The sequence below is a fragment of the Terrapene carolina genome, unplaced genomic scaffold (assembly GCF_002925995.2).
Source record: "Terrapene carolina triunguis isolate 2854851 unplaced genomic scaffold, T_m_triunguis-2.0 Scaffold90, whole genome shotgun sequence".
In the NCBI taxonomy this organism is placed as follows: Eukaryota; Metazoa; Chordata; order Testudines; family Emydidae; genus Terrapene; species Terrapene triunguis.
The window spans coordinates 3,827,217-3,841,686 of record NW_020664441.1 but is presented as its reverse complement, the minus strand read 5'-3'; the positions used below and the strand labels follow the sequence as shown (position 1 = coordinate 3,841,686).

The following is a 14,470-nucleotide window of genomic DNA, read 5'->3' as shown; positions in this document are numbered from 1 at the left end:
AATAGTGGGTGGCTCCAAACAGAGTTGTGGGAGTGGGAATTGCTGCCCCTCCCCCAGCTCTGACCCCCACCACCTCCATGTCTCTGGCAGGTCTATGGCACTGTGAAGACCATAAACCGGGGGAACCTGACTGCGCAGGAGGTGCTGGTGGATTCATGGCCTGAATTCAAAGTCGTCCTCACCCGGCCGCGCAGAGAGGTGACGCCCCGCAGCCACCGCGCTGCACCTGGGGAACTGGATGGCTCGGGAGGATGTAGAATGGGACCCGAGGCCTTTCCTCACTAGGGGACCCCAGGACAGGGGCCAGATTGGCCCGGGGAGGAGACAGGGACTTGGATTCGGAGGCCTTCCTCTTCAGGGGACCACAGGGGGGAGCCAACCTCGCTTGGGGGCTGGGAATGGGACACGCAGTCCTTCCCCTCTAGGGGGGACCAGGCTGGCTCGGGGGAGAGGGGGCAGGGAGATGAGTCATTCCACTGGGAGTTCTCCCGTCTTGGCTGTTTGTCTCCCCCAATAGGTGGTATCGGATTACTCTGATTTGTACACCAACACATACACAGTGTACTACCGAGACCTAGGTGCCTACCAGGCCCTGCTGGGCAGTGCAGGTGCTGTCAACTGGGGACAGAACTTCCGCATCCTTGGTAACTTGTACCCCAAAGCATCTGGGAGAGCCCCACAGCAACTGAACATATATGTCCTGTCTGGGCCAAACCCCTAGGATCCTGCCCTAGAATGCCAGCCCCAAAGTCCTCTGCTCCCTCCAGGCTGCAAGGCTGCTCCCATGAGCCCTATGCAGGGCAGGAACATATGGGGTAGCCCCTTCCCAGTGCTGGGCTGGGGTCAGCTCACCTGACCACACCCTCTTCCCTGAGGGCTGGGGCTGGGGGTTTGGAAGCTCAGACTCCTGCCCCTCCCGACCCATGTGCCAAGCTGGGCTCCCCACACGTATGGGCCCTTTTGTCACCACCATTCAGTCCCTTTCCCCACTGCTCATGGCCCATCGCTGCCCCCTGCAGGGCTCCGGGATGGGGTGTACGAAGTCTCCAAGGACATCGCTGAGGCTAAGGGGATCAAGCTGGAGGTGCTCCGTTACTTCACCTATTTTCACCCAGATCCCAGCTCCATGCCTGAGATCAGGTCAGTGTCTGCCTGTGTCACAGGGCCCCACAGGGGGCGTCGTACGGAAGGAGGCAGCCTAAGGGGTGGGGGCATTGGCCAGCATGGCACTGGGATTAGGGTTGACCAAACAGCGAGCATGAAAAATTGGGACAGGGGGTGGGGGGTAATAGGCACCTATATAAGACAAAGCCCCAAATATCAGGACTGTCCCTATAAAATCAGGACATCTGGTGACCCTAACTAGTATGCCCAAGATCTGGCTGACTATTCCTTAGGCAGGGCCAAGGGCATTGGGGTCATGTTGCAACCAGCAGAATTTCAGTGGGATTGGCACTGAGCCCAACCTCCTTCAGGGACCCTGCAGGGACTGGGGAGCGTAGCCATCGGGTGGGACCAGCCATGGGGAGGGAGATCCCTCTTCAGCTCCTGCACAGCACCAGCCTCTGCCAGGAAACCCTGATGCAAATGGATTCTGTGCCACCAATAGGGCCCCATCTGTGGCCTCTGGGGACCAGGCACTCCTTCAATCAGCCATCAGACCTGGTAGGGCTTGGGCAGCGAGAGACCGTGCTCCCCCCATCCCTGCACTACATCTCACCTAGGCCCAGGATGGAGAGGAACCTTCCCTGTCCACAGCCTGTTCAGGCCTCAGCTTCTCACCCAGGGAGGGACAGATACCCCAGGGGCACTTTAGGGATGGAGGGGTTTCTATCAGGAAGGGGAATGAGACACTCAGTTCTAATGAGAAGAGAATTAGGCAGCCTTGCCACCGTATGGGTAAGAGGGAAAAGGTCCCGTGTCCCATTTCCCATCTCCCAAGCAAGGCAGCTTCCTCTCCTCTCCACTTGGCTCTATCATCCCCCGCTCCTGAGTCCCACAAGCTTGGCCAGGTCTGGAGCCCATCTTACAATGATCTTCAAGGGAATCCCCCTCTGCCCTGGGGGTGAAGCCCTGTCTGATTGATTGCCTCTCCCACACCCCCGCTGGGGGAAGAGCAGGCAATCAGAGCTGCTGCAGTAAGAAGTCCCTGCCCCTCCCTCTCCCTGCAGTAACATGACACCTTCTCATGGGACGGGTATGGGGAAGAGGGAGCAGAATTTGCTCAGCATCTCAGGGTGGTTCCACTCCCTCCTCCCCTGCCCCTCTTGTGAGCAATGGGACAGCATGGTGTCCCTGTTCACCCCTTCCCTGGGACATCTAGCCTGGGAAGGGCAGAGGGGAGCCTGCTGCAGCCCCCACAGGGCTGGGAGGGGTGGGAGAACACCAGGAGGTGCAGAGGGGAAGCTGGGAGGAGGTTAGCGGGGGGGGACTGGAGAGAGAGTTGATGGGTGCCTCTGTGGGGGCAGAACTGATGGAGCAGACTGATTTGCTGGGCAGCAGATGGGTAGATATGGGGATAGGAGATTCTGCAGTGAGGCCCATATCGCCATAATAAATCTGGGAGTGTTGGCAATACTGATCATGTCACATCCAGGGGTTGGGGGCAGGGGAGTTCAGCTGTCAAGGGAGACCAGCAATCACAGTGTCATATTTTTAAAAAACCTCATGATCTTATGGCCATCTCATGATTCTGAGGTGTCACTCTGATCACTGACCTTTGGGGCTTTGCCCTGCTGCTCTCTGCCCCCCTAGGCTGGACCCGGCCGTGAGGCTCTCATCCCTGGATGTCTCCCACGCCGACCTGCTGAATGAGACGTGGCAACTGGGGGGGAACGAGAAAAGCAGGAAGTACCTGGCCAGCCTGATCCGCCACTTCCCCAGTGTCTGCCTGCTGGATGCTGCTGGCCACCCAGTCAGCTGGATTGCTTCATACCCGTTTGGTGCCATGGGGCCTGGCTACACTCTGCCCCAGCACCGGCGGCGCGGCTACATGGGGATGCTGAATAATTTGATAGCCAAGCAGTTGCACGCACTAGGCTATCCCAGCTACGGCTATGTGGCCATGGAGAACTACCCCATGCAGAGGTTGCAGGAGAGGCAGGGCTTCCAGCGCCAGCCTAGCCTGTGGTACTTCATTCTTCACAACACAGCACCGGCGAAAGCCCCCATGTTAACCCCCAGCCCAGCACCAGGCACAGCCCCCCCCGTGAGTCCCCAGCCCAACCACCCAGGGGACCTGACAAGGGAGGGGGGTAGGGGAGTCTGGGGATCATTGTTCGCCAAGTGGAATCAGTAACATTTCCCAGCTCTAGCCTCACATGGGACCTGCTACCCCCAGCCCCACAGGCCTTGCCCTCCCCCACAGCCCTATACCCACCTTTAAAGGGTCTGTCCTACTTTCCCAGGCCCATAACCTACCCTCCTTGATGGACCTTACCACCCCAGACCCATACACACAGCACTCCCATCCCACTTCCTGACACTGCCCCATCCCAGTTCCTCTTCCAGATACTCCAGCAACGGCTCAATGATCTTTCACCCAATCTAGCTACATGCTCACCTGCCTCCTGCATCTGCTGTGCTCCTCCTCCCCTGCTTTCCCTGGGACATCCTGCTCAGCGTATTGCAACTCTAACTCCTCCACACAGTGTGTCACCCTCCCCCGACCCTACCAGAGACATCTTCCCCGGATCTCTCTTTCCCCCGCTTCCCTGGGGCTTGTCACGTCTCTTGCTGTTGCACCCTGCTCTCATCAGCTCCTTTCCCATCTCCTGGACTATACAAGCCAGGGCAGCTTTAAGCGGGGTGGAAGAGGCTGGGCAATAGGTCCCCATTCAGCAACATCTCCTTGAGCACAGCGTGCTCTAACCCATGATGCTTCTAACCCATGATGGATCTGTCTGTTCTGCATTGATATCAATCAGCCCGAGAGTGTTCCCATGCCAAGGACTCCCTCAAGAGCCAGTCTGTCTCAGTAACTCAAGGGTTAAATACCTCCCGGGGATGTTGATTATCCTCAAACCAAACTTCACTATCCCCATGCATCCGAAGAAGTGGGCTGTAGCCCACGAAAGCTTATGCTCTAATAAATTTGTTAGTCTCTAAGGTGCCACAAGTACTCCTGTTCTTTTTGCGGATACAGACTAACACGGCTGCTACTCTGAAAACTATCCCCAAGGACTCCCGGCCTGAGGTCACACTCAAAAGTAATCCAGATGTGTTAAATTCAGTACCACACAGCCAAGACACCCAAATCCCCTTACCTCCGCCCACTGACATTGACCAATAGTAAGAAGCGTTTTGGGCTTTGTGATCCCAGCTGCGATTAAACTGATTGTTGAAGACACCTTTGAGTATTTCCCCTTTGCGGTGGCACTCACTGGCACGGCTGGGACCATGCAGGCGAGGGGGAAGGTAGAATTACAGTTAGGGCCACACAACAGTTTCCCATTTTTCAACCCACTTTTCAAATGAAATTTTCCCCCAAAAGGTTCTGCTTGTTCCCAGAAAATGTTGGCTTTGTGTCAAAATACTGAAGGTCAGAAAACCAAAGTGTTCTGGGTGCGTAACCTGGGTGGTGTCCACAGCAACAAAGGTCAGGTCAAGTATCTAGAGCTTCCTTTTGAAAACGAACCAATAGCATCAGTTGGAGCCATCCTACCAAATTTCTAGGATCACTAAATATCTTCCTTGGGGGGACTTTAAGAGACAAACTGAATATGTGTGAAACAAGAAGAGCTTTGTTAGAGGGGATGGGGAAAACCAGTACTCAACTGGGGAGAGCACAGCAATAACAATCACCTATCTGTACTTATGAATAATAAGTAAACACCCAGTCCTGCCCCTTAGTTTCTCCAGCTGTGCCCTCTGATTCAGTCCCCCGCCCACAACCACTGAACAGATGCCCCTTCAGCAGTGGTTTCCTCCTCCGCTCACGGCTTGGTGTCAGTTGTTGGCCTCATCCCAGATCCTGACATCAGACAGTCCTGTGCCCTATCCTTTGAGAAATGCCAGCTGGGCCAGCCCCCAGGCTCCACCACCCCACCCAGCTCTGGTGATTTCAGCCTCGTTTGCATGGGGTAAGGGAGGGCTGCCCAGGGCTCCCTCAGCCCTGCTGCCACCCTCTGCTACTTTGGCAAAGGGCCACCTCGGTGCTGCCTCCCAATGAAGACTTTTCTGACTGCAAATCTGACTCCCCACCCCCCATATCTCCGGCTGATCCACGGTGCCGCAATGAACATAAACTGCGGGAACCCGGCTGGGCACAAAGTGCTGGTGGATTCACAACCCTAGTTCAAAGCCGTTCTCACCCAGCCACAGACAGAAGTGTCACCCTTCAGCCACCACACTGCATCCAGGTGACCAGGCTGGTTCAGGGAGTGAGGAATGGGACACGGGGCCATTTTTCCCTCTGGAGGCCTCCGGACAGAGGCCCGGCTGACTTGGAGGGGGTGGGGAGGAGGAGCAGGCAAATCAATCATTCCATTGGGCGTTCCCCTTTAGCCTTTTGGCTCTGTGTCTCCCACGGCAGGTGGCAACAGACAACTCTGACTTCTACACCAACATGTACGCAGAGTTCTACCAGGCCCTACTGGGCAGCACGGGCGTGATCAACTGAGGTTAGGCCTTCTGCATCCATGGCAATGTCTGGGGCTGCCTCCTCCTGAGCCCCACAGTCACTGCATATCCCCACCACTTTCTGAGGCCAAACTCCAGCAGACTCCAACACTGCCAGATCCTGAGTCTCCAGGTCCAAACACTACTGGTCTCCGACACTTCCCACCAGGCTGCTCCCATGGTCTCAGGACATGATTGCTTCATTGGTGCCTGCTCCCTTTCATGAGGCCAGTGGGTCAGCTTGGTTCCCCCTCCTCCTCACATTCCAAGCTGGGCCTCCAACAGCCACGTTCCCTATTCAGAGCTGCCACTGCTCAGGGCCTGTTGCCACCTCCTGCAGGGCTCCAGGATGGGGTGTACGAGGTCTTGAGGGACATCACCAGGGCCAAGGGGGTGGAGCTGGAGGCATCCAACTACTTCACCTACCTCCACTGGATCTCAGCACCATGCCTGAGATCTGGTCAGTGTCTGCCTGCGGGTGGGCACTGTGGCATGGACCGAGTCACTGGAAGGCCCACAGACTGGCCAGGTAGCCGTGTTCCTCACCCCATCTGGGCCCCAGGCTCAGGGGCTCATGATGCCAATGGCAGTATCCCACTTTGGATTGGCACTGCCCACACAGCCTGCTCTCTGGCTGCTCAGGGACACTGCAGACACTGGACAGCTCAGGCACGTGCTATGTGTGGGGGTGGGGGATGCCTGATTCCCCAACACCAGAGGTGTCATTTCAGAAAAACTCAGGGGGCAGGAAGAGCAAAGCTGTGTTTGAATATTACAGGTGATCCTGTATCCTGCAAACCCAGGTGGGGCAAAAAGTGGAGCAGATAGACCTATGGCGGGAGGGCAAGCCAAGGTCTAGAGGAGCAATGGCCTCCCTTGCTCCATAGCACATGATGGGCCTGCCCAACAGTTGCCCGAGCTGCACCCCTGGAGACCTGCACCCTGGCAAGCATCCCAGGCAGAGCACGGACAGCTACCAGCCACTTGCCCCATGTCACGGCTCCACCAGCCACAAGGGTCCCCCGGGGGCAGGGGCATCTTCCCTCCCCAAAGCCTGTTCAGTCATCAGTGGCTCACTCAGGCCCCCAGCAAAGGGCCTGGCTACAGGGGATGCTCTGGGAATGGGGAGAAGCTTCCCTGAAGAACGAGATACCCCCTCTGAAACCCGCCGAGCAGGGACATGACACAGCGCTGCTCCCACCTGTGTTACCAGGGAAAGGCCCCATGCTCCCCACTTCTCTGAGCCAGTCCCCCAGGGCTGGATCAGAGCCAGCACCCATTGAGGGGAAATGCCCCGTGCCCCATTCCTCATCTCCTGAGCCAGCCTGTCCCTCCCTCCCCTTGGCTCTACCCTGCCGCTTTGTGCTCCCCAGGCTGGACTCTGCCCTGAGGCTCTCGTCCCTGGATGTCTCCCACGCCGACCTGCTGAACGAGACGTGGCCCTATGTGGGGACTGAGTAGAGCCAGCGGTATCTGGCCAACCTGATTTGCCGCTTCTCCAGCTTCTGCCTCCTGGATGCCACCAGCCACCCTGTTAGCTGGAGCCTCATGAACCCCTTTGGTGACATGGCTCATGGCTACACCCTGCCCCAGCACCGTAGGTGCAGCTACATGCGTGTGCTCAGCACCACACCAGCCAAGCGGACGCATGCACGAGGCTGCCCCATCTTTGGCCACATGGCCCTGGACAACTCCCCATACAGAGGCTGCAGGAGAGCCAGGGCTTCCAGTGCAAGCCCTGCCTGTGCCATCATTATCCACACCCCAGGGCCAGTGACAGCTCCTGCATGAGCCCCCTGAGCCAGCACCAGCCACCACCTCCTACTTAAGTCCCCTTCCCCAGCAAACTCCATGGGGCAGGGCTGAGGGCCAACAGGGTGGCCAGGAAAATCCAGGGATCTGCATTGGGCCCAATTTAACTAGAAACATCTCCCATATCTGCAGCACCTCTCTGTAACATAGCATATACCAGCCTCATGGGGGTGGGGGTTGGGGGCGGCTACCAAATTCACGCTCCATTTGGGTCAATATCAGGGGATTTAAAAAATCATAAACTTCACGGTTCCAGATATTTAAATCTGAAATTTCACGGTGTTGAAATCATGGGGGTTCCCGACCCAAAATGCAGCTGTGGGGCCAGGTTGAAAGTCCATTCTAGAGGGCGTCGCAGCATTACCACCCTTAGTTCTGAGCACTGCTGGCAGTGACGCTGCCTTCAGAGCTGGGTAGCCGGAGAGAAGCGGCTGCTGGCAGGGAGCCCAGTTCTGAAGGCAGCGTTGCCACCAACACCAGCACAGAAGTGAGGGTGGCATAGTATGAGAGGGGCCATCACTTTTTTGGGAGAGGAAAGACTGGTCTTAGGGGTGGGCAACAGCCCTCATGGTCAGAGGTCAGCCATCCCAAAGCCCCTTAAGCCTCTGAGTGCTTAGACCAGAGTAGGGAGGGGCAGGGCTGGGTGTTCCTACCATCAGGGCCGGCTCCAAGCACCAGCCCAGCAAGCAGGTGCTTGGGGCGGCCAAGGGGAAGGGGCGGCACGTCAGGCTGTTCGGCGGCAATTCGGAGGCGAGTCCCTCTTGGAGGAAAGCACCTGCCACCGAATTACCGCCGAAGAAGAAAGCAATTGTGATCGCAGCTTTTTTTTTTTCTTTCCGCTGCTTGGGGCGGCAAAAACCCTGGAGCCGATCCTGCTACCATGTACTGAGCTCCAGCTGATAATGCCATCCAAGCTGAGGAGAGATGGGTCTTCCTCTTCCCCTGCATGGGCCGCTCCCTGGGCCGGGTTAGAGCCACATCCAGGATCCTCCCCTGGCTTGAGGAAGCACCACAGCTGATGGCTGGGAACCCAGCTCTGAAGGGAGCCCCACAGCTAGCAGCAGCACTCAAGTGAGGGTGGCCACACTTACATTTGTGCTACCACCACCTGCAGCACAGAAGTAAGAATGGCAATACCATACCATGCCACCCTTGCTTCTGCAGTGCTGCCAGCAGTGGCGATGCCTTCAGAGCTGGAAGGCCCAAGAGCAGTGGCTGCTGACTGGGAGCCCAGCACTGAAGGCAGTGCTGCCAGCACCAGCAGCACAGAGGTAAGGGTGGCATAGTATTGGCGGGGCTGTCACTTTAGGGGAGGGGGCGGGACAGGTCCAGCCTTATGGGTGGACAACCCCCAGGGTGCTGTGGCACACTCACAGCCAGCCCAAGGCCCCTTTAACCACTGAGTGGTAGGTCTGGAGCCGGGATGGGGCAGGTCTAGGGCACCCCAGCCAAGGGCTCCTCCTGTGCGCCGGGCTCTACGCTCTAGGCTGCAACCTTCAGCACCTCCCCTGGGTGCAGGAAGCTGCTGTTGACGGCAGCGCAGAAGTGAGGATGGAAATACCATACCATGAACCCTCACTTCTGGGCTACTGCTGGCGGCAGCGCTGCCTTCAGAGCTGGGCTCCCGGCCTGCAGCTGCCGCTCTCCAGCCACCCTGCTTGTGAGGCAGCCCAGCAGCCCAGAATTGAGGGTTCATGGTATGGTATACCAAATCCTGCAATCCCCCCACAATAGCCAGATTTCCTGGGGTAGACCAGATTTCATGATCTGTAATGCATTTTTCACAGCTGTGTACTTGGTAGGGCCTTACTCATGGGGCCAGCCACCGAAGCTCCATAACCAGCCTCCCTGGGTGGAACTATAAACATAGCACCCTGCAGTCCAGCTCCCCTTCGCTGCCCCCTTCCTTGGCTTGTAGACATCCTAGCAACTATAACAATCTCCCATCCAATATAGCTATATGCCAGTCACAGCTCACAGGCCAGTATCAATGTGGTTGAATGGCTTTAAGTTCATATCCAACCCCCAAGAGAAGTCTGAGAACAAACCATTCTTGCTGCTTCAACCTGACTCTGCCAAAGGGGTTTCTAATCTTATTATTTGGAGCTGTGCGGGGAAATGTAATTGCAGGATGGCAGAAGATTCATAAGGTGCTTAAACTAGTAACAAATAAATAAATGCCATATGTGAAAGTTTGCTGTGAGGGGGAATTAGGAGGCAGGGTGAAATAGGGGTAGAGGAGATTGGGGCTGCAGCAAAGGGAGACGGACTATGGGGAGATCTGAGGCATTAGGGGACTTCTGGTGAGGGAGTGGGATATTGGGACAGGATATAAGGTGGTGGAGGGAGGCTGAGCGGGTGTCAGTCACGCCACTATTCTTCCCTCCCATATGTGCCCTGAGATCTAGGGGGGTCTGTCGCTCTGGGGGTGTCTGAGCCATTGCCCCTGTTTCTGCCAGGATAGGGAGTATCTGCCCCTTTATAGGAGTGTCTAACCACTTTACTTGCCTCCACTCAGGTGTGCTGGGATCTAGGGGACTCTTCCTCTCTAGGGGTTATCTGGCCTCCTTTCCTTGCCCTTCGTGTGAGCCAGCATCCAGGGAAGCCCTGTCCCTCAGGCGGGGAGCTGAGTGCAGCTATCCCAGACGCATGCACCAAAACCACACCACTAGATTGGGGTGAGGAATTAAGAATGAGAAGGCTTGGTGCCTAGCACAAACTCCCAAGCACTGACCAGGGGAGGGGGGCTGAGAACACCCACTGAGATGAATGGAGCTATTGTCCCAGGCTGTATCGTCTCAAAGGGTGCTCTCCTTCAGCAGATACCATCACACCAAGATCCATGGGCCCCATCATATTGTTCAGAACCACCTGCACTTTCAGGATTGTCCCATGCTGGTATGACAGATTATTGTTACCATTCTGCCTGGGGCTTCAGGTGATCAGGCTGAAGTCGTAGGATCTTTAGGGTAGGAGAAGAAGGAGCACACCAAGTGACTAAGTTTAAAGCTTTATTAACCAAATAACAGCTGTGAGTGCTGGGCGCACCTCTCGTCACCCAGAGGGAGGAAGAAAGCGTTAGTGCCTGAGCCATAACCCACTTTCATACTTACACACGCACAAACCAAGGCTGGCCAAATCTGGGTGTAATGTAAGAAAAAGAGGGGCGGAAAGGTAGACAAGATTTCTGCCCTGTGCACAGGCTGTCTAGGGTCCGCTGTAAATCTCCAACTTGCTTCAGCTCTTGGAAGGGTTTTAAGCCCTGGGTTTTTCCGGGGGCTTTTTCGTCCAGGGACCCTTGTCCCCTGTGCTCTGTCTGAACCGGCCTTCCGTGGTTCCCTTAGTTTCCCCAAAACACACCGGTTTCAGGGTCGCGAGACTGTTGTTTTTCAACTCACTGACCTTTGCAATCTTACTAGTTTTGCAACCCCTTCAGTTCTGTCTGGCTTAATTCTCCTTTCTCACAGATAGCTGGGATTGAGATACAGGCTTCTCGCTGTTTGGCAGCAGAGAGCTTGTTTTAGTGCGCTGGCCTTGGGCTGCAGTTTCGTTCCTTATCTTTGGGCCTAGTTGGATCATCGAGTTAACCCGTTCCTTTCTCCCTTCCTCCCACTTCGACCTCTTGTAACCTGAAAGGAATCTTCCACTCCACACTCACACCTTCAACCCTTCCCAAGATACTTTCCAATGCATATAAAGGCGTTATAGCAGTATACAACGCTGGTGCTGACCCCATTGGGGTGGGGGGCATTTTATTGTGACACTGGGGATCTGGAGATAGCAAAGCAGCTGCTGCTGATTAATTTCATACAATTTTACAGCTGAGTGCCAGGTTGTCTACAATTAAACTGAGTAGGCTCCTGTTTCAAACCAATTCCTCTAAGTGCTCTGAAATCCCCATGCTTACTTGGATTGTCTTGAAATTTGGGCTCCCTCCTGGGGGTATGGAGTAGGGGGAGTGATAGGGTGACCACACATGACATTTTGGCCAGGATAGTCCCTTTTTTAAGCAGCGTCCCTGCCATCCCAACTTCTTTTTGGCAAAAATGGGCATTTGTCCCATTTGCTCTTGTCTACTTGATCAGTTGGCAAGAGCAAACGGGACACATGCTCACTTCTGTCAAAAACTGGGGTGTGGAAGAACATGAGGGAGGGGAGCGAGCTGTGATGCCAACTTCACACAGGGAGGGTGGCAGGGCTATAGTGGGGCGGGAGGCTGGCAGGGCTCGAGTGAGCAGCGATGCCAGTCCCAGCCCTGCATGGGGAGGGGCTCAGTCTCTTCCCACGTGGTGTCCCATTTTCCCTTTGGAAAATATGTCCACCCTACTGAGTGACCCATATTTGAAGTCATTTGAATAAGAGGTTCCTGAAATACAGCCAGCCACCCACAGCTTTTCTTCAAGCTCACAGCTTCTACCAACGGTTTTTGTGCACCCCTGCCTTCGAAATTGCTGATGGCTTAGTGGGATAGGCAAGAGATGGTGAGCTGGAAATGCTGGCAGGGTACCAGGGGAAGGCTATATGTAGTAGGTGGTGGTAGAGGTTGGGGAGGAGAAACACACCAGACTTTTTACACATGTAATAAAATAACCACCAAGTTTTTGGGTAATAGACCAACTACACACTGCAAACATTACAAAGCATGACCGTTATCTCCATTCCACTTTTACCAAGTGTGCGAGGTGAAGGGTGGGGGGAAGCAGTGCCTCAATACACCCATAACACACCTACTCACACTCCATCATTGTACTGAACAGGGGCTCCCTACCCTTGCCCGGCACAAACACTAAGGACTGGTCTACACAACAAAGTTAGATCAACTCAGGGATAATCCCCATTCCGGAATGATGCAGTTACACTGACCTAAGTCCCCATGCAGACAGGGCTACAGGTGGAAGAACTGTCGCTGCAGTGTTTTCAGTGTAGACATGGCTTGATCCTGCTCCACATCATATGTGTTCAATTTTACAACCCCTTCAACTTCATCCTCTTCAGGTACATGAGGCCATCTAACACTACACTGTCATTTACCTTTCATGCATACCCACCTCCCTGATGACAGGCCCCCAGGCAGGAAGATCCTGTGCCCCATTAGTGACACAACGTGCACAAGTCAGCGCTGGAATGAGGCAAAATACATCTCTCAGGGTACCTGTGAACCTTTTCTCTGATCACACACTGCGGGGGAGGAGCAGGAAGAGGGGTTCACCTCTGTTGAAGGGAACAGCCTCCCCAAACCACTTTGTCTCAGTCACAGCTCTGCCGAGCTGCTCCAGCTAACCCCTCCCCCATTCAGTACAGCGACACATAACGCGCTGAGGACAGGTGGAGCCCAGGGGCTCTTGGCAGCTCCAGGGGCAGAGTTAAGGACCATGGGCAGGCACCTTAACTCCTCATTACTTGGTTATCAGATGTGAGAGTTTTGCTGGGCTTGACATTCTGGAAGGGCGCATGGAACCTCTGGGCAATATTAACTCCACGGTTTGCCGACTTAGCACGCAAGGGAGCAGGAGACATGGACACAGCTCTGCTGCAGCTTGGAACAAAGACACAGGGTGCGAGGGAGGTGACTGTGTTTGTGAGAACCCCAGAGACTCAGCATCCCAGGAACTCACACGGGGATGCAGAGACAAAAGGAGGGCAAATCAAGATCGATCCCGCAGAATTGCTGTGGCCAATATGGCCTCTGCCTTCAGCTCGTGTTCTCTGATGCTGGATTCCAGCTAAGTAATAAATATGACCCTAGGTCATGGCAGATACTGATTGCATTGCTCCCGGCGGGTAATGAACCATGACAGCCACATCCCAGAGGGCTTCCATCTTGTTGTAGGTGAAACCTGCCCAGACTGGATCCCATGACCCCTCACCAGTGCTGATAGTGACCCATGTGAAATCCCAGCCTCTGCATGAGCAAAACAAGCACCGAGTGTAGGGCACACAGACCTCGGGGGACAGGGCTGGGAGAGACACAGGCCAGAGGGAAGGATGCAGCCAAGGAGAGGGTCCCAGACTGGAGGCTCCCATCCCAGCAGAACCCTCTATCAAAGCAAGAGACAGAAACAGAGTTAGCAGAGCTGCTATGCAGGAGCCCAGGGCTGGGACAGCAGGGACCGTGGATCAGGATAGAGGGGTGCCAGCAGAGTTGGTTTGCCCATGCCCCCCTCCTGCTGTGCTCCTGTTTCCTCAGAATTCTACTCCACTGGCCCCAGGAAATCATTTCACCCCTCACTGCCCATTGAAGGAGCCAGATCGTGCCTTGTGACTTCAGGGAAGTGCCCCGGCTCAGGGCCAGACACAGACTCTGTTAATGGTTCATTCGCTCAGGGTTAAGAGGCTGAAGCAGTACTCAAGGGAGAGATCCAGTGTAAATGGGACCAGGTGCTGCCAGGCAGGGACCACACTGTCTTCTCCAGGACTGCTCCTTACCCTCGCACAGAGACTGCCCAGGTAAGGCAGGTCTTGGGATGCATCAGGTGAGGTATTTCCAGTAGAGATAAGAAGGTGTTAGTACTGTTATACAAGGCGCTGGTGAGACTTCATCTGGAATACTGTGTGAAGTTCTGGTCTCCCATGTTTAAGAAGGATGAATTCAAACTGGAACAGGTACAGAGAAGGACTACTAGGATGATCCGAGGAATGGAAAACCTGTCTTATGAAAGGAGACTCAAAGAGCTTGGCTTGTTTAGCCTAACCAAAAGAAGGCTGAGGGGAGATATGATTGCTCTCTATAAATATATCAGAGGGATAAATACTAGGGAGGGAGACGAATTATTTAAGCTCAGTACCAATGTGGACACAAGAACAAATGGATATAGACTGGCTTTCAGGAAGTTTAGATGTGAAATTAGATGATGGTTTCTAACCATCAGAAGAGTGAAGTTCTGGAACAGCCTTCCAAGGGGAGCAGTGGAGGCGACACTACGGAGGCACTTGCCTGAGACATTTCAGGTGACATGGCTGTGCCTAGTCCCACTGCCCGCACCCCAGGGACGGGACTCAACCCTCCCCACCCCCATCCATGGGGCAGAGAGCAGGTGAA

General features: G+C 55.0%; 1 protein-coding gene and 1 pseudogene across 1 annotated transcript in view; both read left to right on the top strand.

Moving 5' to 3' along the window:
* Window positions 1–5,620, top strand: part of LOC112123110 (glycine N-acyltransferase-like protein 3) — an 8,166-nt gene extending 2,546 nt beyond the window's left edge. Inside the window, exons 3-7 of the mRNA XM_026650526.1 lie at window positions 91–198; window positions 518–644; window positions 1,020–1,140; window positions 2,755–3,208; window positions 5,534–5,620. Coding sequence (XP_026506311.1) covers window positions 91–198; window positions 518–644; window positions 1,020–1,140; window positions 2,755–3,208; window positions 5,534–5,620 — 897 coding nt within the window. The remainder of the gene's footprint in view (window positions 1–90; window positions 199–517; window positions 645–1,019; window positions 1,141–2,754; window positions 3,209–5,533) is intronic.
* Window positions 5,621–5,810: 190 nt separating this feature from the next.
* LOC112120868 overlaps window positions 5,811–14,470 on the top strand; it is a 14,028-nt pseudogene continuing 5,368 nt past the window's right edge.